Raw genomic sequence first — 25,483 nt, forward strand, 5'->3', positions numbered from 1 at the left:
CTCAAAGGAATCTCATCGGCATTGGCCACACAATTAGTAAGCCTATTTCTGCGCACTGCGAGGTATTGCTGTAAGTTTTCTTGGTAAATGCGCGCATTTTTTTAAATTCACGCTGCGCTGAAAGCAGCACTACGACCGCATGCTTTGAAGCAACCTCATTGATCCTGGTTGGTTATTAGATTTATGATTTATACTTGGTTTAACATCTCGGAGCAACTCAGGCTATAACAGCCGCCATAGTGGAGGGCTCCTGATAATTTTCACCACCTGGGGTTGCTGCACGTGCACTCATATCTCATAGTACACAGACGTCTAGCGTCAAGCCTCCATCTAAATGCGACCGCCACGTGCCGGCGTCTTTCCGATGAGCAGCCGATTACCGCAACCACTAACCCACCGCGGAGGACAGCTTGTTGATCCTGTGGTAATCTTTGTGAAAATACGGTAATTGACACTACAGCGCTAGAATACCAAGGATGAAAAAGAAGAGAAGACATGCGATATAACGCACGTCTTGTCGTTTATATTGAGTGGGTACTATAGGAGCCAATTTTACGACTGGACATACTTGAAATATGGGAGCGTTTAGGGTGGGCCAAGTGTGAAAACTTGGCCCACCCTTACAAAGGAAAACCAATATAGTTATCAAAGGTGGCGCTAAGAATAAACACCCACCATCTACAGTTACGATTCGAACCCGGGCCTTTCGATTCGCAAGCGGGCATTCTACCCCCGCGCCACTTCGGCAGAGCCGCGCGCGGCTGTTAAACGACGACACGTTGCAGACTACCGAACGCAGTGCCCCAAGCGGATTGACCCTGAATGGGCTTGATTTTTTGGAGCTCGTTCCGAGCACTCCCCTGTCTTAGTGCACTCAAACTGCGTCTAGAGTGCCTCGGCGACGCCAGCGCGGCCAGTGTCCCTCACTGGTATGAAGACGCTTTGACCATGACCTCCGAGGCCACGCGTAATCTCGGAGTAAGCGATAGTATGTGTCGATTGTGACACATTAGTTCATTTCACCTCTCACAGACGGCGGCACCACCCTGCTCCGTCCCCGCCTATACCCACACCACAAACAGAGAGCACCGTGCGAGAGAGAATGTGTGAAAGATATAAAGCACGTTCGTGAAGCGTCCACCATCTGCCAAGGTAGTTTAGTGTTGAGAAATACTCTTGGTGTGACGTCCCATTCTCCATGCCATTCCCCATGGCAAGAAACACCAGCGAAGTATTTAGGAGTGCCGCTGGAGTTCTACTGCGACAGTGAACAGTATTGGAGAAGAGAAACACAGGCTTTACGCAATAAGGCAGAGAAATGGAAAGGTTGGGGCATTTCCATATTTGCCCGGGCCACAGCGTGCAACTTGTTTCTAGTGAGCAAGCTGTGGTACGTCATGCAAGTTCGGCACTGCAGTAGAATAAACGTGCAAAATATACACAGAATATTTGCAGTCTTCATTTGGAGTTCTGTCTGGGAAAAATCGAGCCGTACAAACCTCTTCAGAAAAGTACGAGATGGTGGCACTTGGATTGGTTCATTTGTACATAAGACAACTAGTCAATCGTTTTCTTTTCCTTCGTGATGTAAATGACCCTTTTTTGAGAACTGTAATACAACTACGGCTTTCTAGAGTGCTGCCGGAATTTATAATATCGTCAGAAAATGTGCAAGGGCCAATTCAGGGGTATCTAAAGGAAGTTGTTTCTTTTCGCTTCCTGTCAGTGCGATTTTCGTTAGAATATCTTACTGAAGTCTCACGTAAAAAATTGTAAAAGACCTCGTCTGTATTTTATTGCCAGTGCCACTGTACCGTCAACTATACTGTGAAGGCCCAGGACAGGATGTTCTGAAACGTGTTAAAAGGATGCTTGTAGCGCCAGGGGTTAAAACCTTTTTCTTTAAATTACACACTGGTACTTTACCAGTTAAAACGTGGTTGGTCGATAGGGGATTATTCGTACCTTGGGGCACACATTGTTTCTTATGCAATAAACCGGAAACAATTGAACACGTGTTTAAAGACTGCTGGAGCGGGGTGTTCTTCTGGGACATATTACAGAGAACTTTGAAAAAAGAGTTACCGTTAAGTCCACACGGCATCCGTTTTCTTTCTGTTAAAAATGATGATGGAGTACCTTTCGACCTAGTCATGCTCCTGGGCCTGCATAGTATATAGCAAACTCGAACTGCCTTTGACAATGCGGATGTACAAGTGAGATCTGTACGGGAATATTTGTGCGAATCAGTGTGCCGTTTTCTTGAAGTGCTGAAAGTGCAGGAGGATGTACCAGAGTGGATTTCACGAGTGGAACTATTGTTGCGCATGCCAAAGTTTTGATTGTAGTCAGCTCAGTGCTGACGGTTCATAATTTCACTTTGTAATTGTATAGCTCTACCCTTTTTTGTATGTAAATAGTCTTGGTATGCAAGGTAATAAAGAAAAAAAAAAGCCAAGGTAGTTTAGTGGGTTGAGCGGCTGGCGTTTATCGTCGCGGCCGCGAGGTCGTGGGTTCGATTCCCAGCGGCGGACCTATTTCTTTGTTTTTTTTTCCTTCTCGCCCGTTGGCGTCCATTTTATCAAGGTCATATCCGTAACGGATGTACTTGGTGGACCCCGGTATAAAACACTTTTTTCTTAAAAAAACAGCAGCTGTGGTGTGGGTAAAGAACTCAGCTGTTTCGCCTCAAGAAGCAATGAATGCGATAGCAAGAAGATTGCATTGTCAAAGGATGAACTGCAAGCAGCTAGAAACTTGCTGCGCACTGCTCAAGGAGAAAGCACGCAGAAATAGAAAACACACAAGGTGAGTGCGAACTAACAGCTGGCACAGTTCGACACTTGCAGTGCGCTGCTCAAACACAAAGAAGGATGCACGAAAAGAACGCACAGGTATAGGACGCAAGTTGTAGGACGAGCGCGAACAGTCGCAATTGTTACTTCAACTAACCCCTACTTTGGCCCTTCCAGCTAGCAGATCACACCTTTCGCAAATGCGGCCGCTGCAGCGAGCAAAGTGACCTTCGTGTGGCCTATAGTTTCAACGCAAACTTTGCGGCGAAAGCACAAGACATACAAAACTCCTCCTCAAGAGATAATCACGCGAGTACGGTCGACCACGCGCTGTATGTCAAAGTACAAGTCGAAGGCACACATCCCAACTCCAGCGAAACACTAGAGAGCTTTAGAATTGGTGACTTAAGAAATTTGAGAACCACCAGGACGCATGCGCAGAACGCTAGCCACTCTCCGACTCTTGCGGACGCGTTGTCCTAACACCCTGCTTGATGTGACTTACGTGCATGATACACGAGCAAGGTGTGTGCGTCGAAATATGAAGCAATGAAAATTCGAGAACCCAGGGTGTCGCTGGAGTCGACGTTTCGACAAGCGGCCAGTTGCAGCCTTGAAGAAGTCAAGTCCGCACGTCGAAACGTCGGCTCCAACAACACCCCGTTTTCGCGAATTTTCATCTTTTCAGGTTTCCATCTTCCCCTGAACATCGGCCTTTTTTAAATATAAAGCAAGTGTCTTACTCGCACTCGTAATGAGAAGCTAGCTTTATTATTCTTCACTGCAATGTACTAGCCTTGTGTGTGCGGCGAAGCCAACAAATAACGATAAAATAGATTCTGCAGGGAAGCGCGTACCTGTACTTCACATCTCTATTACTCAGTTACAGATACATCAAACTAACTCGTGATCCTCTCCACATGTTCTATCTCTAAGTTCGTTTTTATCATTGTTTCCGAAATTCTAAGTGCGGAGCTCTTTATGAGACCGGCTTGTTGTCCATCTATCTCACGTGGCGTGATCACGCTCACGGTAAAGCGCTCAATAAAGGTTATAACAAGGCTAGCAATGCTCAAAACCGAGTTAAAATGAAAGAACAAGGTCTAAAGTAATATAACAGAAATAGCCAAGAAGTAATGGCATTAACGTCACATCACTAAAACGTTGCGGAAACGTGGGGCTGTCTCTAGCGGGGCGCAAGATAGGGCGCCACCACCTCGCCGAGTGAGCGAATGCCCCTTTCCCTGCGCCCCTTTTGCGCCGGCGCTGCGTCGCTACGAGGTTACATCTGATGGGGGAAACAACTTGACGGAAGTCGTTGCAGGCGACGCGTATCTCAACTGCCGTAGCACGCAGGAAGTCGATAAATCTAAGGCTGCAAAAAGTAGCGTACATGTCGCACGCCGAGTTTGGGAATCTGCCTAACAAAATTGTACTCGTACCGAGGAAACCCTACATGTTTACCTAAAACATTGGCATCATTGACGCTTTGGTAAACGGAGCAGCGGGAACTCTGCGAACGAGAATCGCTGGGTGCCCGTGCGACGCACTTCCTCACGTTTCACAGTAGTGGAGCTGCCATAAGTTTTTTTTTAATTTGCCGGGTCGACGTTGATCCATCAAAAAAAATTGATCTAGTTATCTTTTAACCCCTTAACTGCTTTGGACGAGCAGAGCTCGTCCTGCCCAAACTGTCCCCAAACTGCTTTGGACGAGCAGAGCTCGTCCTAGCGGAATAGGTACTCCCCTCTAGCGTTCAGGACAAGAGGCGCTCTTCTACAGCTTAGATTGCGTGTAATCCACCAGATGGCAGCATTTACTTGACAATTTATTTTTCTCCTGCGGAAAGAGCGCGGTTTTTGCATGACAAGATGGCTTGCGGTGGCAGCCACCCATGCATAGCTGGCTCGTCAACACGAAAAAGAAGCTTTTCATTTTCATCATCTTCTTCGAGTGATGATGGTTCGGATACAGATGTTTATCTTGTGTCCGGAAGTGAAGACAGCGATGGTGGTGAATTGAGCATCTTCTCGGTGATGATGGAAAACAGCTCGGAAGTGAACATCGCGAGTGCTTGCCAGTAGATCCTGCTTGATGCGGACAATCCTCCTGTGAAGCCTTCTCTCTTTCCATTCTTGTCCGTTCCAGGCAAGACTTTCAACTTGTCATCGCAAGATGGCCTTATGGAATATATTCAGCAGTTTCTTCAAAAGCGCTTCATTTGCTCTCAGAAGCGAGGAGAAAACGGGAAAAAGTTGAGAAAGGAAACTCGCTTTTGGTGCAGGAGCAGCAGCAGGCCCCCTTGCATTATTCCGTGTTTTGATTTGACAAAGTATGTGGTACAAATATTATTTCAACATCGACTAGGTACTTTTTAGTACAATCAGATTCGAAATCAGCAATAAAAAAAATAGGCACTTTTGGTTGGGAAAGTTTCCAAAAATAAAGCACTGAAGGGGTTAAGACCTCTTCATGAAGTGTTTCACAAGAAATGCAAGGGTTTTCATGGTGAAACATTATTTCCAGAACTTCCAAGGACCTCGAGAGCAAATTTCTCACCCCCAATGGTTTTAAAGGGTATCAACGACCTGTACGCACCCTAAATATTTGTTCACACTGCAATAACCTTGAAGGATATGTAATCTACTCGTTGTCTCAAGTCTGGCTGCTTTCCTGCTCACTTAAAATACCATCCCCTCATTCATATTTACGGCAGAACGTTGTGAAGGCTAATTCTTGTTTGGTGGAAATATCACTCAATCCGCAAAGCACCCTTTCAAGTTGCTGTGTGTGGAAGCATACAATCACGCCTAAATTCCCATGGCTTGAGCCAGTATCTTTCTGCAACCTGCTTCGTGTTTGCAAGATCAAATATTACATGGAAACCTTATCTGACGTGCAGCTCCGAATGGGCATACAATGGCCTAGAAACCTATATCTCCCTCTTTCAGGCAGTGAAGTGCGCTCACTCTTGAGACGGACATCCTGTCGTTTCAGCACAATGGCCCAATTTGTCATCAGCACAATAGTTCTATTAAGAGTTCTTTTAATACATTCGTCGAACGATGCGCGTCACGTTCTCCTCAAAGGGTGGTGTGGCGCCGAGATCGGAGCACGTAGACGTGACAGCCGTGTTCGGTGAGCCACAACGCGGCGGCTTTTGGCCCTTTTGAAGTGGCGGCATTCCTTAATGATGAGGTCGATGGTCGACGCATTTGTGTAGACCAGCAAATTGAAAGCGTCGTCCGCGTGGCCTTTGAGTACGTGGCCCACCTTGTCAACCTCGGCACATTTGCTCATCCACTTTTCGGCGCAGCGCGAGTACGTCCTGATTGTACGACACGCACGACTCGGTCGATGACTGGACACGAGTCGCAAGTTCTTTTCTTGCTGACATTTGGCGACCGGACGGGTCCCCAAAGATGTCGCGTAGTCGCTTCTTGAAAATGTCCCAGCTCGGTCTCATGGGTCTCGAACCAGACACGCGGGGTGCCTACCGAGTAGAAGATTACGTTGGCAAGCATCATGGTGGGTCGCAAGGTGTGTGACCGGGCTAGTTGGTATTCCATATCTGCATCGGTGAGTTTGGCTAACACGCTCGCACATGCTGAGCCAGTAGTCAACGTCAAGGCCAGCTTGGGCGGAAAGTGTACCGGGGTCGCGGGGGTGGGATACCGTAAGGTATGATGTGGTAGGCGCCGCAGCTGTAGACAGAGACGGCCTGTTGTCAGTGGTAGCCATGGCCAGAGACTGGACGGTGAGGCCGCTGCGAAGCTTCGTGGATAGGACGGAGAACGTTCCACCTCCACCAAATATGTTACGTGAAGGACGACTAGGTAGACTGTAGTGCCTTGATTATTTACACGATGTATTTACAGTACCGGTTGCAGCGCTGGCCGTTTCAGCTCAGAGCCCGAGCCGAGAGAGTTCTTCCTTCTCTTCGTCCGGCGCGCACGCGCATTGTTCAAAGGACTGGCAATATACATGTAGCAATATGTATAAAACTGTTAATACCGTGAACTCTCCAGCGAGAACAGAAATTTTAAAAGAATGCTGGCCCGCATTCGACTTAGTAAATGATTTGCGCACCACTTTCTGACGTTAAACCATTCCAATGTTTTTTTGCAGTGGCCCCCCAGGCGAGGAAATGTATCCCGTACTCCTTGAGTTTTACAGAGAATAAAGCGTGAGCTCATTTAGAGAATATTTGTTGATTTATTTTGACTATCATTCAATGCGAAACAAGTATTTTCTCCTTAGCAAAAGGAAACAAGTCATACAAAAGAGCTCGACATTTAACGATGTTTTTTTTAAAGATACGAATAATAAAAGATAGGAAAACTGGTTGATTAAAGTTTGAGCTTTTTATGCTGGAAAGAGGTTATGTGTTACGTTATGATCGTGCACCTACGCTCTGCCTGTTTGCCTCAAAAGCTTCTGCAGCAATTAGAACTTTACGGCTCTCTTTAATATGATCACCTAAGTATTTTTGACCGTTTCTGCACACAATAAAAAGCTTTTCATATACTATCATGCAATAAACATCTGCGTCACCCAATGTGCGATATCTGGTGTCGTTAAATATTTCGTTTGGTACGTTATATGAAATTCCCAATGGCACCTAAACGCGGCAAACTGACTTATTTTTCGACGTCATTAAAACATAAGCAATGGCGAGCTCCACCAAAGTTCTTTTAGCCAACATTCGTACGCCATACAGCATCTGCGTTCTATACCTTGGACATCACTATGTAATATCTCACTTTGAACTTTGCGGAATCTACGCATGCGTAGCCCATCATATTTGCTCTGTAGCGGCACGCCGGGTCCACTCCTGCATGTCGCTCGAGATAGCCGAATGGTGAGCGATGATAAAAAGGCGATGTTTTGGCATCACCAAGCATTATTTCATTGGTTCGGCTATGAACGACGACCAGTGACGCCTACTTGTAGCACACTTGCGACGCGTAATTTGCTTGCCGCACAAAGCAACGTGTCATTTTACTTGCTCTCTCCTCAGGTGACCAGGCAAACAATGAGTGCCTCCTGGGTCTGGAGTTTTCAGGACGTGACCCGCAAGGGCGTCGTGTCATGGGATTCGTTAAAAGCCATGCCATGTCCACAACTGTGTCGGTAGATCCAGAGTTCCTGTTGGATGTGCCTGAATCGTGGAGCCTCGAAGAGGCATCGACTATCCCGGTGGTCTACATGACTGCGTACCTTGCTCTTGTGGTGCGAGGAAACATACGTCCAGGAGAGTCCCTGCTTGTGCACTCGGGCAGTGGCGGCGTCGGGCAAGCAGCTATCTCTATCGCTTTGGCGATGGGCTGCACCGTCTTCACTACCGTCGGTAAGAGCGGCATTCTCGTGTACGCCTGGCGTGTCAGGCGCAGTGACGTTTCCAGCGGGGTAGAAAACAAATGTACGCAACAGCGCAATCTTTCTACATTGCAATTGCATTGTTATTGTTACGTGAATAGCAATGAGAATAATTACGGGGATACTGCAAGTAAGCTACGTTGTCTCTTTTGAGGTGTGATTACATATTATATATGTTGATACACATTAGGCGTGTCGAAAATATTCGAAAGTTTGAGTATTCGATTCCAATGGGTTCCTATTCGACTCAATTAGAACGAAAGTGTTCCTATTCAGAATATTCTAACACCCCAAAATTTCCAAACATATTAAGGATGCGTTGTAAGAGCGTAGCAGTAATAAAAATATGTTTAATTATTTATGCTGTCATATGCTAAATATTTCACCAGTGAAAGCGCCGAATAATATCGCCTAACTCACGAAAACAACGCAATGTTGTCAAGCTGTACCCATCATCTCGGTTTGGTCTGAAAGCGCATTCCTCCGCCGTAAAGTTTTCCACTTCAGCCAGCTCGCCCCACCGAAACGGACGCTCACAAAGCAAATGCCTTCTGATTGTTCCAGACTCTGCGATTGGCCGCGTCTGCCAAATGGCCCCAGCCCGCTCCCCGACTAGTACGGTGCTCTCGCGGCGGAAGCGACGTCGACGTGTTGCTCCTCGCGTGTTGACGCAGATTGACGGCTGTCAAAATGGCTGCGCCGTAGTTTCGTGTTCGACTCATTCCTTTATGGCGAATTGAAAATCAAAGTGCGCATTACTTCGGCAGCTGTAGACGAAACTATTCTGTGGTGAAAAGGAAATTGGAATGGTTCCGACCAGCACGATCAGAAACATCACACACACGATCCCCACACTTGCGGTTAAACAGGTCGCACATCGACACCTTGGACTGCAGAGGTAAGTGCATCGTAGACCGACTGTTACAAACTGCATCTTTGAACACCTTGCATCGTCCGCACCTGGAACTCTACTTCCAAGAACACCGCGCACTGACTCCTCGAAATCACAGCTAGACACTCGCGCGTCAGCATCTCGGACCCCGCAAACAGGCACGTCGTGCGGCGACTCATTCAAGCATCGACGATGATGATGAATCAACTTTTATTGAGCCCGAACTATATCGCTGATGTACGCAGGAACCAGACGGGGTGGTTCCCTAGTTACGGGACCCATATGTTCCCAGCAGATCCTGACCCGAGCATTTTCTGGACAGACAAAGTGCCATCAATAATCAGTGGTGCTTGATTTCAAGCGCACGTGGAGCCGTGCGTGGCAACGCTGATAGAAGACTGCGCAACCAAATTGGCTAACATGACGCCAAAGTCAAACGAAAACAAGTCCCAATGATAAAGGTCATACTGGTCATGTGCATTAACCGGCAATCTTTCAACCAAATCTGACAGAAATAACAGCCAAGCTTCTCACCTAATGGTCCTTTGTGCTTTCTTTCTCGAAAGTCTGACCGTAGGCATAATATTTCTTGATTCAAAAATACACATACAAATTTGCTTCATGTATAAAGTCAACTAATGAGTGGTGGTGAAGCCCACGAATCCAGCGGTCCAGGTTGGGTGGCCTGCGAGGCCTGAGGCCTGTTGCACGGAGGTGATGAAGACGCTCTGTGTGCTTCTGTGTCCTTAAATCAGCCCTCTTATTCTTCAACAAAGCAATATAGAAGGATTTTGTTTGTTTCACGTAAATTCTGGCGATAATAAGTACAATAAATCCATTTATTGTTGTGTTATTGCTTTAAAATTATCGTAATTAACGAGAATACAATGAAATAGCCTTACGGCGCAGGAGCGATGTCTGGAACATAGTAGCATCAAATATTGTGAAGAAGAAATTGCCCAAGAAATTATCTTCGTATGCTTGTATTGATGCTCTAAAGGCTGTCCCTCCAAAACTATAAGCAATTTGAAATCACGACAAATACAAAACCTGTGCTTCATATAAAAATATAAAAATAGTTAATGCACAAGTCCACAAGTTGGTTTCAGTTGCGACGCCAAGTTATATATATATATATATATATATATATATATATATATATATATATATATATATATATATATATATATATACATATATTCTAGAGAAGCATTGGAACGCTCTAATGGGTCGTCCTCTCAAGCGCCTCCTAGTGGGTCACCCTCTTCGCCTATCCTCGGAGAGCACGCCCCTCGTGCTCGTGCTCGTAAGAGTCTGCGAGTCTGCGCTCTGTCGTTGTGCATCGTCGCCGTCAATCTCACCGTCAATAAACGTCTTAACAAAGTGGTGGAGAGTGCTGTACCGTCACCACAACTTCGGTCTCCATTCGATGCCCCTGGAGCTTCGATCCCGTACCGTGCCATCTACCATGCCGCAAGACGCCGCTCAGCAAACGCCGCCTCCTGCTCCGACCGCTTGTCCCGGTGTCCCCCGCATCCGTGACCCTCCTGTCTTCACCGGCGCGGATGGCACCGACGTGGAGGTCTGGCTCACGATTTACGAACGGGTGAGTGTCCCAAATAAATGGGACGAAGCAGGCAAGCTGAGCAACTTCGTTTTCTACCTCGCGGGTGTGGCAGGCATGTGGTACAACAACCATGCATCCGATTTCCCGACGTGGTCCGATTTCAAGACCGCCATCGTAGACGTGTTTGGCCGCCCTGCCGTCCGTAAGCTGCAAGCCGAACAGCGGTTGCGTGAACGGGCACAGCAGGCCGGTGAATCGTTCACGAGCTACATTGAAGACATCCTTGACTTGTGCAAAAAAGCCGACGCGAGCATGCCGGAGTCTGACAGAATCAGGAATGTTATGAAAGGCATCGACGACGATGCCTTCACCATGCTGCTGGCCAAAAACCCTCGCACAGTGGCAGAGGTCATCACGCTGTGCCAAAGTTACGAGGAGCTGCGCCGGCAGCGCTTGATGACCCGTCGACCGCCATCACGCGATGCTGATCTCGCGGGCATGTCGGCCATTTCCGACCACTCCACCTTGCTCGCCGAAATCAAGTCGTTCGTGCGTGAGGAAATTGCCCGCCAGATCTCTCTACTGGCTTTCGCTCCACCGCAGCGTGTTGACCAGCCGCCCACTACCCTCCTGCCTCCTCTCCGCCGAGCGATTCAGCAGGAAATCGCAGAGGTCATTCCTGAATACCATCAACCGCCTCCAGTGCATGCGCCACTAAGCTACGCGCAAGCTGTAGCCAGGCCGCCCCCAGCGATTCCTGTGGCTGCACCGCGAAGTTACACCGAAGCCGTCGTCGGACCCCAGGCCTTCGACGCGCCTGTGCCGCCTACGTACGTCGACGTCGTCCCCAGGCCCCGACTCCTGCCCACAATGCCCTCATATCAGCAGCCGTCTCGTCCGTCCCGTTCTGCGACATGGATGGGACCCGCGAACCGCTGGCGCACTTCCGACAACCGCCCCATCTGCTTCGCGTGCGGTTGCGCCGGTCACGTCGCACGCTACTGCAATCGCATGGAGCCGCCTCGGGTCGCATCAGCCCTCCCCAGCCAATCAAGCCGACCTTATTATGACCAAGCGCCGCCTATGTCACCGACGTCCCGCGCCGCAACATCTACCCGCCGGTCACCGTCTCCACGACGTCGCTCACTGTCGCCCATGCGGCCACGTCCGGTCTCACGTGACCAGGAAACACTAGTCGTCGCAGTCCAGGAGGCAAGGGCTGCGACGCTATCGAACTGCGAAAGCCCTCAGCGAAGCCCATCGAACGTGATAGACGTGTTTGTGGACGGTGTTCGCGCATCTGCCCTTATCGACACTGGAGCCGCCGTATCCGTCATGGACGCCAAACTTAGCCGATTACTACGAAAAGTGACGACGCCACTTTCCGGTCTCTCCCTCCGTACAGCCAGCGCCCAAAGTATTCACCCTACAGCGGTGTGCACCGCCCGCGTCATTATTCAGGATGCTCTGTACGCCGTCGAATTGATCATAATTCCAGCCTGCTCTCACGACGTCATCCTAGGATGGGATTTTCTCTCCCTCCACGACGCCGTCATTCATTGCGCACCAGCCGAAATAGAGCTCTCACCGTTCCCTGATTGGACGCCGGCAGACAATCCATCGGCTGCGGGCAAGGTACATGTCAAAGACGACACCAAGGTGCCTGCAAACTCGTCAACGGCGGTGTCAGTCTACTGCGCAAGTCTTTCCGACACCGTTGCACTCCTCTCGCCATCTGACCGTGTTTGCACGAGGAAAGGCTTGCTGGTGCCTTTCGCGACCGTGCAAGTCACTCAGGGCAGCACCTCTATTTTTGTTATCAATCCATTCCCGTACAGTGTCACGTTGGTGCAAGGGGAATGTCTCGGTAGCGTGGAACCCCTCGAAGACGCACAAGTTATGGACGAACCAGATGAAATGCACTGCCACAGTTCCAGTACGCTCGGTGCTGTTTCCACGTCTGGTTCATCACCCGCTGATGTATTTGGTTCCTCCATTGCTGACAACCTTACGCCAGTCCAGCGTTCCCAGCTTCTGGGCCTGTTGGAAGAATTTCGCTCTTCTTTCGATGTCGCTCAAACTTCTCTCGGCCGCACGTCCGCCGTTACGCATCGCATCGACACTGGCACCCAGCCGCCACTGCGGCAACGTCCATATCGCGTATCTCCCACAGAACGCCGTGTAATCAACGAGCAAGTCGACGAGATGCTTCGCCGCGATGTTATTCGACCTTCTAACAGCCCCTGGGCGTCTCCTGTCGTTCTTGTGGCGAAGAAGGACGGTTCTGTGCGGTTCTGTGTGGACTACCGACGACTTAACAAGATCACTCGCAAGGACGTGTATCCACTACCGCGAATAGACGACGCAATTGACAGCCTGCAAGGCGCAGAATTCTTTTCATCTCTCGATTTCCGCTCAGGGTACTGGCAAGTACCCATGGCTGATGACGCTCGACCGAAGACCGCCTTTGTCACGCCCGACGGCTTGTACGAATTCAACGTCATGCCGTTTGGGCTGTGTAATGCGCCCGCCACCTTTGAGCGCATGATGGATACCGTTCTGCGCAACCTGAAATGGCACACATGCTTATGCTACCTCGACGACGTCGTTGTTTTCGCTCCGGACTTCTCCACGCATCTTCAACGCCTGCGGCATGTTTTGACGCGTTTGAGCGAGGCCGGTCTGCAACTGAATCTAAAGAAGTGCCGATTTGCAGCACGGCAGCTGACAATACTCGGTTACGTCGTGTCCAAGGACGGTATTCTCCCCGATCCAGCCAAGCTTCGGGCCGTGACCGAGTTCCCCAAACCTACGTCCGTCAAGGAACTGCGCAGTTTCGTAGGACTGTGTTCCTACTTTCGGCGCTTCATTCGAAACTTCGCGACTATCATATCGCCGCTGACGAAGCTCCTCGGAAGTAATGGGCTGCTCAATTCGTGGTCGTCAGAGTGCGACGAAGCTTTCGCGAAGCTCCGTCGTTTGTTGACGTCGCCTCCCATACTACGCCACTACGACCCTACGGCCCCTACAGAGGTACACACGGACGCCAGCGGTGTTGGCCTTGGCGCTGTCCTTGCGCAGCGCAAGCCAGGGTTCCCTGAATATGTCGTGGCATATGCAAGTCGTACGCTTACCAAAGCCGAGACTAATTACACCGTCACCGAAAAGGAATGCCTGGCGATTATCTGGGCCCTTACGAAGTTCCGCCCTTACGAAGTCGCCCATTTGACGTCATCACCGACCACCATGCACTGTGCTGGCTGTCATCATTGAAGGATCCATCAGGCCGCCTCGCCCGCTGGGCACTTCGCCTACAGGACTACGACATCCGCGTGCTGTACCGCAACGGACGCCAGCATGCTGACGCCGACGCACTCTCGCGCTCCCCCTTGCCTGACGACAATACCCACAGCTCAATGTCTCACAATGCCGTTTCTTCCATCGACATTCACACCATCGCTACCGAACAGCGCAAGGATCAGTGGATCGCTTCACTGATAGACTTGCTCACTGATCCATCGGCAACACCATCCACTCGCGCGTTGCGTCGTCAAGCCCATCATTTCGCGATTCGCGACGACCTCCTTCACCGACGCAATTATAACGCCGACGGCCGCCAGTGGCTACTAGTAATACCCCGCAGTCTCCGTTCTGACATATGCGAATCGTTCCACGCTGATCCGCAGTGTGCGCACTCTGGGGTATCGAAAACATACCACCGCATTCGCCAACGGTACTTTTGGCGAGGGATGTACCGCTACGTGCAGAAGTTCGTTCGCTCCTGCATCGATTGTCAGCGCCGCAAAGCTTCAACGCACCAGTCACCAGGAGGTCTACAGCCTTTACCTTGCCCTGACCGGCCGTTTGGGCGCGTTGGCATCGATTTGTATGGGCCACTTCCTCTGACGTCGGCTGGTAACCGCTGGGCCATCGTCGCTGTAGACCACCTTACGCGATACGCCGAAACTGCCGCCCTCCCCGCGGCTACAGCGCGCGATGTAGCCTCCTTCCTGCTCCACCGGTTCATGCTGCGCCACGGTCCACCCCAGGAGCTGCTCAGCGATCGAGGCCGTGTCTTTCTGTCGGAAGTCGTCGAAGCCATCCTCAAAGAGTGCAACGTTGTTCACCGCAAAACTACTGCTTACCACCCGCAGACGAATGGCCTCACCGAACGCTTTAACCGCACGCTCGGCGACATGCTATCGATGTACGTCGCCGCCGATCACACAAATTGGGATTCGATTCTGCCTTTCGTCACCTACGCCTACAATACCGCCCCTCAAAGCACCACTGGTTTCTCACCCTTTTTCTTATTGTACGGCAGGCACCCGTCGCACACAATCGACACCATCCTTCCATACACGCCGGATCGATCGGAGTGTGCGCCTATTTCTGCCACAGCCAGACTTGCTGAGGAGTGTCGCGAGCTAGCCAGGACCTTTACTACGCAGGACCAAGAGCGGCAGAAGAGCATTCGCAGTGCCACCAACACTTCTGCACCCACGTTCCTCCCTGGAGCGCTCGTATGGCTCTCGGTTCCTACCACTGCAACTGGCCTCTCTTCCAAACTACTACCAAAATACGAAGGCCCCTACCGTGTCGTCGAACGCACATCCCCGGTCAACTACCTGATTGAACCTATTGAACCATCTTCCGACATGCGCCGTCGAGGGCGCGACATTGTCAACGTGGAGCGCCTCAAGCCCTACCATGACCCGCTCATAGTGACCAGCTGTTAGGTCGCCAGGCGGCTCCCTTTTCGTACCCGGGGTAATTGTAGAGAAGCATTGGAACGCTCTAATGGGTCGTCCTCTCAAGCGCCTCCTAGTGGGTCACCCTCTTCGCCTATCCTCGGAGAGCACGCCCCTCGTGCTCGTGCTCGTGAGAGTCTGCGAGTCTGCGCTCTGTCGTTGTGCATCGTCGCCGTCAATCTCACCGTCAATAAACGTCTTAACAATATATATATATATATATATATATATATATAATATATATATATATATATATATATATATATATATATATATATATATATATATATATATATATAACGTAGGGTGAAATTCAATGGGTCCGGTGGACAATGCATTGCAACAACAGGTCGAGAATCGTGCGAAACAGAAGTTTAACAAGTAACCTTTCGGTAAGTGGGCCTGCCTTCGTCATAGTGAATGGTCGGAGTAAATATATATTTGCGCCGAACCAGAAGCGGTAGGCTGAGTGGCACCACCGCTGCCCTTTGCCGTTTCTGCTTTGTCTCCGTTTGGCAATAATCTAGCTGTAGGACTGCACCCACACACACACATACACACATACGTATGTATATACTAGTTTTCTCCTTGATTTACTTGGCAACACGTTTTAACGGCGGAGCTGGTTATTACAGCCGTAGGCCGTAATCCGTCCCTAGAAAATTATAATAATCAAGAACTGGCACCCGCTGTGTTCGTTGGTTCATAGCCTAGTCATATCATAGCCTAGTAATCATAATCGTCATTTATTAAACCCTTAAATGCCTTAAACAAGGCATTGCATTAGGGGGGAGCAAGCAAATATGAGTAAATGTCATGACACAAATGCAGTGCCTAAAATTTAACAGTGAAGCAAATATACATTGCACAGCGTTGAACCTAAATATAAAGCAAATTATGAAAGTGTAAGAACAATTAACTAGTATACACGCTAGTACAGTGTATTATAGCAAGGGTGTGGCAAAGGGATGTGAGGGTGAGGATGAGGAGTCGAGAAAGTAAAGGCTATCATCGAAAGGAACACAAAAATAGATAGAAACAAAGGGAAGAAAGACAGAAAGAGAAACACAGAGACAAAGAAGGAGAGAATCAAAGAAAGAGAAATAAACAAAAGGGAAGCGAGAAATAGCGAGAGAGAGAGAAAGAAAGGAAAGAAAGACAAACAAATATGATGGACAAGAGAGGTAGAGAAAGGAAGGAACAGAAAGAAAAAGAGAGCAAAAAGAGATGGCAAAAGAAGAAGAGAGGAACAAATAAAGCAAAAAATACACAGAAACAAGGAGGGCCGCCCAGCTAAGCTGTTCCTTCAGGCCTGGCCCCGCTAGTGCGAAGCTGTTTTAATTTTTTTACCCGACCATTTTTCAGTGGGAGTGCTTAGGCGGCAAATGTCTGTTATATTGTTTAGAGAGCATACAATCGTTGTACGCAACCGGCACATACTTCATTTCAATTCACCGGTAATATTCCAGCGCGGAACGGCCAGTGGTTTAACTCATTGGCCATTTGTACGGGTGTATTTATCCTCTTGATCTGAGTTTTGATCCAACCAGACGCAGCTTCTCTGGAATTGAGCGTTAAGTACCTATCAAAAGAAGGAGGACAGGTGAAGGAGGAAACGATACCCTGGTTCTATTGCAATCGAACGTGTCAGACGGAAGGATCCGGCGGCAGCAATGGTTGTTGTAGAAATAATTTAGGGCATGGCCTCCGCGATTATGTCCGGCAACGGCGCGTTGCGAGAGCCAGTTGCGGAGGCCGCGCATAGGGCAACTCTGAGACCCAAAGAGTTTCGTACTATAATGCCTAGAGGGGAATCTGGCGCTAGTGTCTATGCGTGCTCCTTGAGCGGCGCTTCAACCACCATGGGAATGATGGGAAGTGCAGGCTTCGGATCCGCTTAGGATGGATTAGGTTCTTGAGATTCGCGACGCTTGTTTGCCGAGTGTAAAACAAAGTGATATGAAGTTATTTTCAATTAAAAGTTGCTTCATTCTTTTGTACGCAAAATTTATTTGCAAAACGTTTGCGTGAATGTGAGTTGGAAGTGAAACCTGGACAAATTCAACCACCATGATATGCATTGCTCTGCACTTGTGTTCCAGATTCGGCATCACCAAATAATGAATTATTTTTTACAGCACTTTAAAACAAACACTTGTTTTTTCTCTCGAAAGTACGCAGTATCTATTTATGTAAATAAGAGCACTGTATTGAGTGAGAAACACTTAACGTATCGTCTGCTGCGATGACAGGCGCGTCTGTCGAAGCGGTCCTCCTCCAACGCATCTCTCGTTTTGTTGTGTTTTCTTCTTATACTACACATGTCCTGCAGGCAGTGTCTTGAGCGGTACGGCGCTCAATTTCAGACGAGGAAATATTAGCTGATCACAAAGCCAGGGCAGTTTCATTGAGTGTCTCAGTGTTAAATGCGTAAGGCTTCGTCTCCGACTCGACGAGAAAACTTTTCATCCGTCCCTTGGTCGTGTTAGACGAATCGCTACAAAGAAATAAATGTATAAAAAATCTATATTAACGGCGCGGCGGGGATTCGTACGGATGCGCGAAGTGTTTTAACGACTGGGCTAATGGGCATATATCTGAGCCATTTGAACTCCTTGTACCCGCGGTGCAAAATAGATATTCAAGAAGGCGTTCTTTAAAGGTTTAGTTAAATTTCATGGCAGTGAAATAAAAGACAGCTCTCTCTAGAAAAAGATGTGAAGGCGACATGGATAATTGTACACATCAGAAAAATCGAGACCTCGCTCAAATTTCATGCCAAATTCTAGTTTCGGCGGTCACGAAATGGGCCTCTTGTGGAGTCGTTCCAGACGTTGACGGACGCTAGAAATTAGATGAATAAGACAATGTCGATGCCGCCCGACAGCAAACATTGAAAGAAAGCAGCATTTTAAAACAAAACTCTAGGGGTGAGGCGTGTGAGCGGAAGGGAGTTGAGGCGTGTTTCCAAGGGGGGAATGACGCTGTGCCAAAACAAGCAAAGGCGCGCCGCCGGTCGCTGACAGAAAGGGCAGCGATGGTTTCCCCTCATGCGCAGAATGGCCCATGTGGTAAAGCGCGCGACGCCACAGATCGCATAATCGCGGAGACAATGTTGTCGGCCTCTGTCGACGAAAGTCGCGGTTTGTCAAGGCCAGTGCAGCATGCCTACTTTTTTTCGGGTGGCAAGCCATTACATCGTGACCCCCCCGCGCGGATACCGCCTTTCAACAGAGGCTTTGCAATGCTTCGCGTGCGCTCAGTTCTCAAAGCGGCGGCACTTCGAAAAGCAGTTCCCTTTGCCGCGGCGGAAGTGATTAGAAGATGGCTATCTTTGTCGCGCTTTCAGCCACCGCTCCAACGTGTCGGGGTGCGTTCCTAATTGATCACAAACGTGAAACGGTCTTTTGTGGTACCAGGCGCCCCCACCATCGGAGCCGACATGGCCTGTTGCGGCTTGCTGAAATGGGTGCTGGTGGTGGTAACAGCTTTATTGAAGGGTGACCCTTTCGGCCTAGGCGACGAGTGCTTGCTGTAGTTTCTGGCACTCTGAGCAGCTGTCGCTGTTTCCACGTCTGTTTAGAGAGCTGGCAGGAGCGACTTGGGAGGGCTTAAACTCTCTCACCCCTAAACAACGTGATTATGGGAAGCCAATGTATGAATTGTGCAGTTTTGACGCATTGAGTTCCATTGCGATTAGGTAATTATGGCCGGCCTATGTGGGCAGTGGAATCCTCAGCCGTCTGATCCGGTGCCGACCGTGCCAGACGGCTGAAGATTCCGAAGATGGGGACCGACTTCGGCTTCTCAACGGTCAGAACAACTCACGTGAGGGCGGAAGTGTTTCGGTATCTCGATTACCCGAGAAGAGATATCGCCACGCTGCAGGACTATCCGGATATGAAGGCGGTATTTCTTCACTATAACGTGATTTTGTGATCGTCTGCAGCAGTAGAGAGACTTTTCTTCTGTCGCGAGTCTTGTGCTGAGGCCGAACCGACGCTGTCTAGATGACAGCCTATTTGAGATGCTCACACAGCAATTTTGTCAGCAAAGCAGAATTTATGTGCAAAATAAATGTATACTTTTCCCCGTTCACTGGTGTTCATTAGTGATTCGAGTGATTTGCTTAAACTGTGCTATTTCTAGCAAAGCTCATTTTGTTGTCACCAAGTATGCCGATTTCGGTGTCCAATGATTGTTACTCTTGCTGTGAAATTGCGTACTTTTTTATTGCAATTGATACGTGCATCTTGTAATTATTACTAATTATGTACTTTGTAACAACCCCCCCCCCCGTCTGTAATGTCTTAATGGCGTTGAGGGTGCTGTAGTAAATAAATAAATAAATGAACTGAAAGTATCAATGTATCAATGCGCTGCAACTTTAATTACAATTAACATTATGGTGCACTTATAAATGTCTCTGCGGAGTCTGAGCATCCTTGAAATAAAAAAGAAAGTATTCCAGTATCTGTATTGCTGTATCTGTATTCCGGAATACCTTTTTCGTCCTATTGCGAAAGTATCTCCGAAATATCCCGTTACACTAAAGAGAAATGTATCTCAGTATCTGTATTTTAGGCTTCCAGTCCATGTATTTCGATATCTGTATTCCGGAATACTTTTCCGAGTATCTCTGCCCAGCCCTGGTGCTTACTAATGTTCGCTAAAGATGCCTAAATGATTCTATAGTGCTTTAAACAGACTCGTTGTTTTAAACATAACATAGTCCCTAATGATTCAAAAGCTAAACAGTGATCTGCCACTTTTTTTAGTGTGCGTCACAATGGAATCACAATGGAATCGACGGTCAGAGTCTGCTTTGACAAGTGCTTAATAAACGACTGCAACATAGAACTTTGCCACGCTAGAATCCTTAGCGCCAGAATGTCTTAGATACTTGAGTACAGATCACTTGATTCAGTCAAAACGCCTACTGTTTGAACGCTATTGATACGTCTTTTAGAACTACGTTTCATTTATTATTTTATTGAACTGTGGATACTGTCGTTATAAGTGCGGGTGAGATGTCAGAGTTTTCACAGGTTCTCAAGAGAAGCGCGACTTTCTGAAGCGGCGTTTCCCCCAGCTCCAAGACAGAAATATTGCCAACTCACGAGACCTTTCCTTTGAACACCACGTCTTACGGGAAACTGATGGCAGAGGTGAGTGCTCTCTATCCGTATCATACGACCATAGAACAGAAAGTAGCTGAACAAAAATGTTGCGCAAGAAGTCTACGTTATTGCACTAATTATGACAAATATACATCCAACGCGCAGGGTCCGTGAGCTTTACGCCGTCCACAACATCTGTGTGCCTCCACCGTAGTATCTGTAAAACATGGCTGATCCCACTGCCATAGGCATCGGTATAACACGAGTGTGAAACGTGTCTTCATATTAGCAGTTGAATGTTTATAGTGCATTGATATATGAGAGCTTGTACAATGTCTATTAGTGTTTGACAGATATAACACCACTTGATGTGGACGCCCACGTTGACGCGTAGTGGCACATTTCCGGTCCGACGACTTACGCCCATGATCATGATTTTACCTTTGCAGCAGCTGAAGTTGTTAACATATACGTGGACACTGCATATGGTGAATCACGCACAAAGATAGCGGGGACATCATCACCATCATCAGCCTGTCTTCGCCCACTGCAGGGCAAAGGCCTCTCCCATGTTCCGCCGATCAACCCGGTCCTGTGCTTTCTGCGGCCACGTTATACCTGCAAACTTCTTAATCTCATCTGCCCACCTAACTTTCTGTCTCCCCCTCGCGCTGTTTGCCTTCTTTTGGAATCCAGTCCCTTACTCTTTTGACCAGCTGTTATCCTTGCCCACGCACTACATGCCCTGCCCATGCCCATTTCTTCATGATTTCCACTAAGCTGTCCTTAACACCCGTTTGTTCCCTGACCCACTCTGCTCTCTTCTTGTCCCACAAAGTTACGCCTATCATTTTCTTTTTCATTGGTCGCTGCGTCATCCTCAGTTTAAGTTTAACGCTCTTTGTAAGCTTCCAGGTTTGTGCTGCGTAGGCGAGTATAGGTAACATGCAGCTGCTATATACGTTCCTCGTGAGTGAGAGGGGTAAACTACCATTCATTATTTGAGAGTGATTGGCGAATGTGCTGCATCCCATCCTTATTCTCCTAGGTAATTCAGCGTCATGGTTCAGCTGCGTGGTTACCACCTGTCCTAAGTAGGCGTATTGCTTTACAAATTCCAGCTGCCTCGCTTCCTATCGCAAAGCGCCGTTCTCTTGCGAGACTGTTGCACAATACCTTAGTATCCTGCATATTACTTCGAGACCTCTCATTCCGCTTTCCTTGTCCAATTCAATAATTATGAGTTGCAATTTGTCTCCTGAGTTCTAACCAATGCAATATCATCAGCGAATTGCAGGTTACGAACGTATTCACCATTAACACGTATCCCTAACTCTTTCCAATCTAGGGCCCTGAAAACCTCCTGTAAGCACGCGGTAAAGATCATTGGGGAGATGGTGTCCCCCTGCCTTACGCCATTCTTTATTGGGATTTCGTCGCTTTCTTTATGGTGGACTATTAATGCCTGTGGAGCCACTGTAGACTTCTTCCAGTATGTTTATGTATGGTTCGTTGACGCCCTGATTGCGTAGTGCCTTCATTACTGCTAATATTTCAATTCTATTCAATTCGATTCAGTTTATTCCGACATCACAGGAGACATTACCGTGTCTCCTGTTACAAAAAAGAAGAGGATGACCTTATTTTTAGGCCTGGCGGTCCCATGGCGCCAATTTACCACAGGGTGGGGCCCTCCCAAGCGACTATGAACTTCGCGAGCACCAGGCCGGAAGTGCGCTTGTACCTATTTTACTGGTAGGTACCTGGCGGCAGTAATTATCTGCCTCCCAGAGCAGCGGTGGATGCTGAACTATTTTACCATGGCTGTGGTGGGTAAAGGCGCGCCCAGGGCCCCTTACAGGGCCACCTTTCGAGATGAGTACCCATTAAAAACCGAGCGCCAGGTGGGTGTACTCCTCTACCCCCTTGGAAAAACCGGTGGGTTTACGGTCGGCACTGGGAATCGAACCCGGTACCTCCCGCATTGGAAGCGGACGCTCAACCATGTAGCCACCGCTGCGGCTCGATCGAATCCAATGCTTTCTAATAATCTATGAAGGCTATATATTGGAGTTGGTTATAATCTGCGCATTTCTCTTTCACCTGATTGATTGTGCGAATGTGATCTATTGTCGAGTAGCCTGTACGAAATCCTGCTTTGTCCTTTGGTTGATTGAATTCTAATGTTGTCTTAATTCTATTAGGTACTATCTTTGTAAACTGCTTGTAGACAACGGACAGTAAGCTGATCGTTCTGTAATTTTTCAAGTCCTTGCCGTCCGCTTTCTTATGGATTAAGATATTAGTATTCTTTCGAGGTTCTGGTACCCTAACCGTTAAGAGACGTTTCGTATACAGGGTGGCCAGTTTCTCTTACACAAGCTGTCCACCGTCTTTCAACAGATCTGAGGTTATCTGATCCTCACCAGTGGCTTCGCTTCTTTGCATTCCCTCTAAAGCCTTTTTTACTTCCCATTCCGTTACTCGTTGGATGACCACTTCATCTAATCTACAAGTAACATTATCCTCCTCGGTTGTCACGGCTACTGTGTAGATCTCTGTAAAACCCCTCAGCTATCTTAACTATCCTATCCATATTGTTAGTGACTTTGTCTTCCTTGTCTCTTAGTGCATACATCTGGTTTTTACCTGTGCCCAGTTTTCCCTTCACCGTTTTGAGGCCGCTCCCGTTCTTTAGAGCATACTCTATTCTCTCCATGTTATATCTTCCTGTGTCGGCTACTTTACGCCTATTGATTAACATCGAAAGCTCTACCAGTTCTATTTTGTCTGTAGTTTTGGAGGCTTTCATGCTTTGAAGTTTCTTAATGAGGTTTTTAGTTTCCTGGGAGAGCTTGCCAGTGTCGTGTCTTATGACTGTACCTCGGACTTCAACTGCACACTCTGTAACGATGCTTTTCAGATAATCGTTCATTGCCATAACGCTAAGAACAGCTTGCTTGGCTAGGGCCGTGTATCTGTTCTAGAGCGAGATCCTGAACTCCTCTACTTTCCTTCTCAGCGCGAGCTCGTTAATTGGCTTCTTGCGTATCAGTTTCTGCCGTTGCTTCCTCAAGTGTAGGCTTATTCGAGGCCTTACCATTCTATGGTCATTGCATCGTATCTTCCCAACCACTTCCACATCTTGCACGATGCCAGGGTGTGCGCACAGTATGAAGTCTATTTCATTCTTAGTTTCGCCATTACTGCTCCTCCACGTCCACTTACGGTTCGCCCGTTTTCGATACAAGGTATTCAAGAATCGTAAATTATTGCGATCAGGGAACTCTACTAGTAACTCCCCTCTCTCATTTCTGAAACCGATGCCATGTTCTCCCACTGCCTGGTCTACAGCCTGCTTCTTGCCTACCTTGGCATTAATGTTGCCCATCAGTACAGTATACTGTGTCTTTACCTTGTTCATTGCCGATTCCACGTCCTCATAGAAGCCTTCAAATAAATAGTCATCATGGCTGTATGTAGGCGCGTAGGCCTGTACCACCTTCATCTTGTACCTGCTATTAAGCTTAATTACAATATTTGCCACCCGCTCACTAATGCTATAGTATTCCTCTATGTTGCCAGCTATATTAGTATGGATAAGGAACCCCGCCCCCAGTCATCTTCTGTCAGGTAAGTCACGCAGCATAGGACCTGCCCGTTCTTTAACAGTGTATAGGCCTCATCTGTCCTCCTAACTTCCCTGAGCCCAATTACACCCCACGAACAAGGACATATTAAACACTAGTAGTCGATGTGCATTCCTTCAAAGCATCATGAAACGCGAAGAGAAACGCCACACGCGTCTTGTCTTCCCTAGTCTGGACGTAATTTTTCACGGGGCGAGCGGGGAACGCGGTGCGACAGCCAGGCGAGCTACGGAGAGCCTTTTCATTTATAATGGATGGATACTACGGGCGATGGATGGATGGATGGATGCTATGAGCGTCCCATTGATAACGGGGTGGTGAAATGAGCCTTGTACTAAAGCCGCCACATTGCGGTGTGTGAAAGCATTGACAGAATTACTCTTCTCCTATTACACGGACGTAGCAACGGCGCGCAGAGGTCACGCATTACTTCACTCTACCGCTTCCAGACGACGACATCACCCCGCGAATCAAGAGCACTGCGAGAAGAATGTGTGAGAAATAAAAAGCGCGTTCGTGTAACCTCCTTCATGAGTTTGATTGTAGCGCAGTGGGTTAAAGGTCCGCAAACCATCGCCGCGGACCGAGAGACCGTGGGTTCGACTCCTGTCAGCGGAGCATTTTCTTATAGTTCCTTTTTTGCCATCTGATCGCATTCATTTTTGACGTATTTCTGTGACGGAAATACGTCGCGAAAGCCTTGGTGGACCCCGGCATAAAATACTCGTGTTAAAAGGCGGCCGCCACAACGGCGTTTCTGTTGTCTTTTCGGCGCCAGAAAAGCTGTCCCGTATTTTCCGTGTTGTGAACAACCGCGAGAGCAGTGGTCCCGTGAGCACGAAAAAGTACGTGAGCAGAGAAAAAGCGCGGTGCGGTGGTCGAAGTACCAGCGGGATCTGGTCATTTATCTGACTATTATGAAGAATGCCAATGCGCACCGGATTTTCAGTGCACAAGCATTCTTGGCTGGTTCAACGACGAAAATTCCGTTTGGTTCACGATGCATTTTCAATTAAAAAAGACAATGACATCTGTGTAAACACGGCCTCTATTGCATTGTCGTAAAAACCGACAGATTGTATTTCTGCGAAACTGTCTACCTTGTAATACTGAGGAGAGAGGTCGTGCATGCGCCACATTCTTTGTTCCGGCGATATTTAGATTGAACCACCGTGCCCACAGTGTGGCATGTTGCACTGCCACCGCAACACGTCTTTGGCATCCAACGCCGAGAACACAGTCAAGCTGCCGGCACAAACTGAGCACAGAGAACCACACACGTGCGCACAAAAGCAGCGTACAGAAGAAAAACGGGAGAAAAGGGAGAAG

General features: G+C 48.3%; 1 protein-coding gene across 1 annotated transcript in view; it reads left to right on the plus strand.

Annotated features, from left to right (window-relative positions):
* Positions 1-25,483, plus strand: part of LOC119391856 (fatty acid synthase-like) — a 200,923-nt gene that overhangs the window by 142,732 nt on the left and 32,708 nt on the right. Inside the window, exons 18-19 of the mRNA XM_049415421.1 lie at positions 7,824-8,145; positions 20,433-20,552. Coding sequence (XP_049271378.1) covers positions 7,824-8,145; positions 20,433-20,552 — 442 coding nt within the window. The remainder of the gene's footprint in view (positions 1-7,823; positions 8,146-20,432; positions 20,553-25,483) is intronic.

This window comes from Rhipicephalus sanguineus, chromosome 4 (assembly GCF_013339695.2).
Source record: "Rhipicephalus sanguineus isolate Rsan-2018 chromosome 4, BIME_Rsan_1.4, whole genome shotgun sequence".
Classification (NCBI taxonomy): domain Eukaryota; kingdom Metazoa; phylum Arthropoda; class Arachnida; order Ixodida; family Ixodidae; genus Rhipicephalus; species Rhipicephalus sanguineus.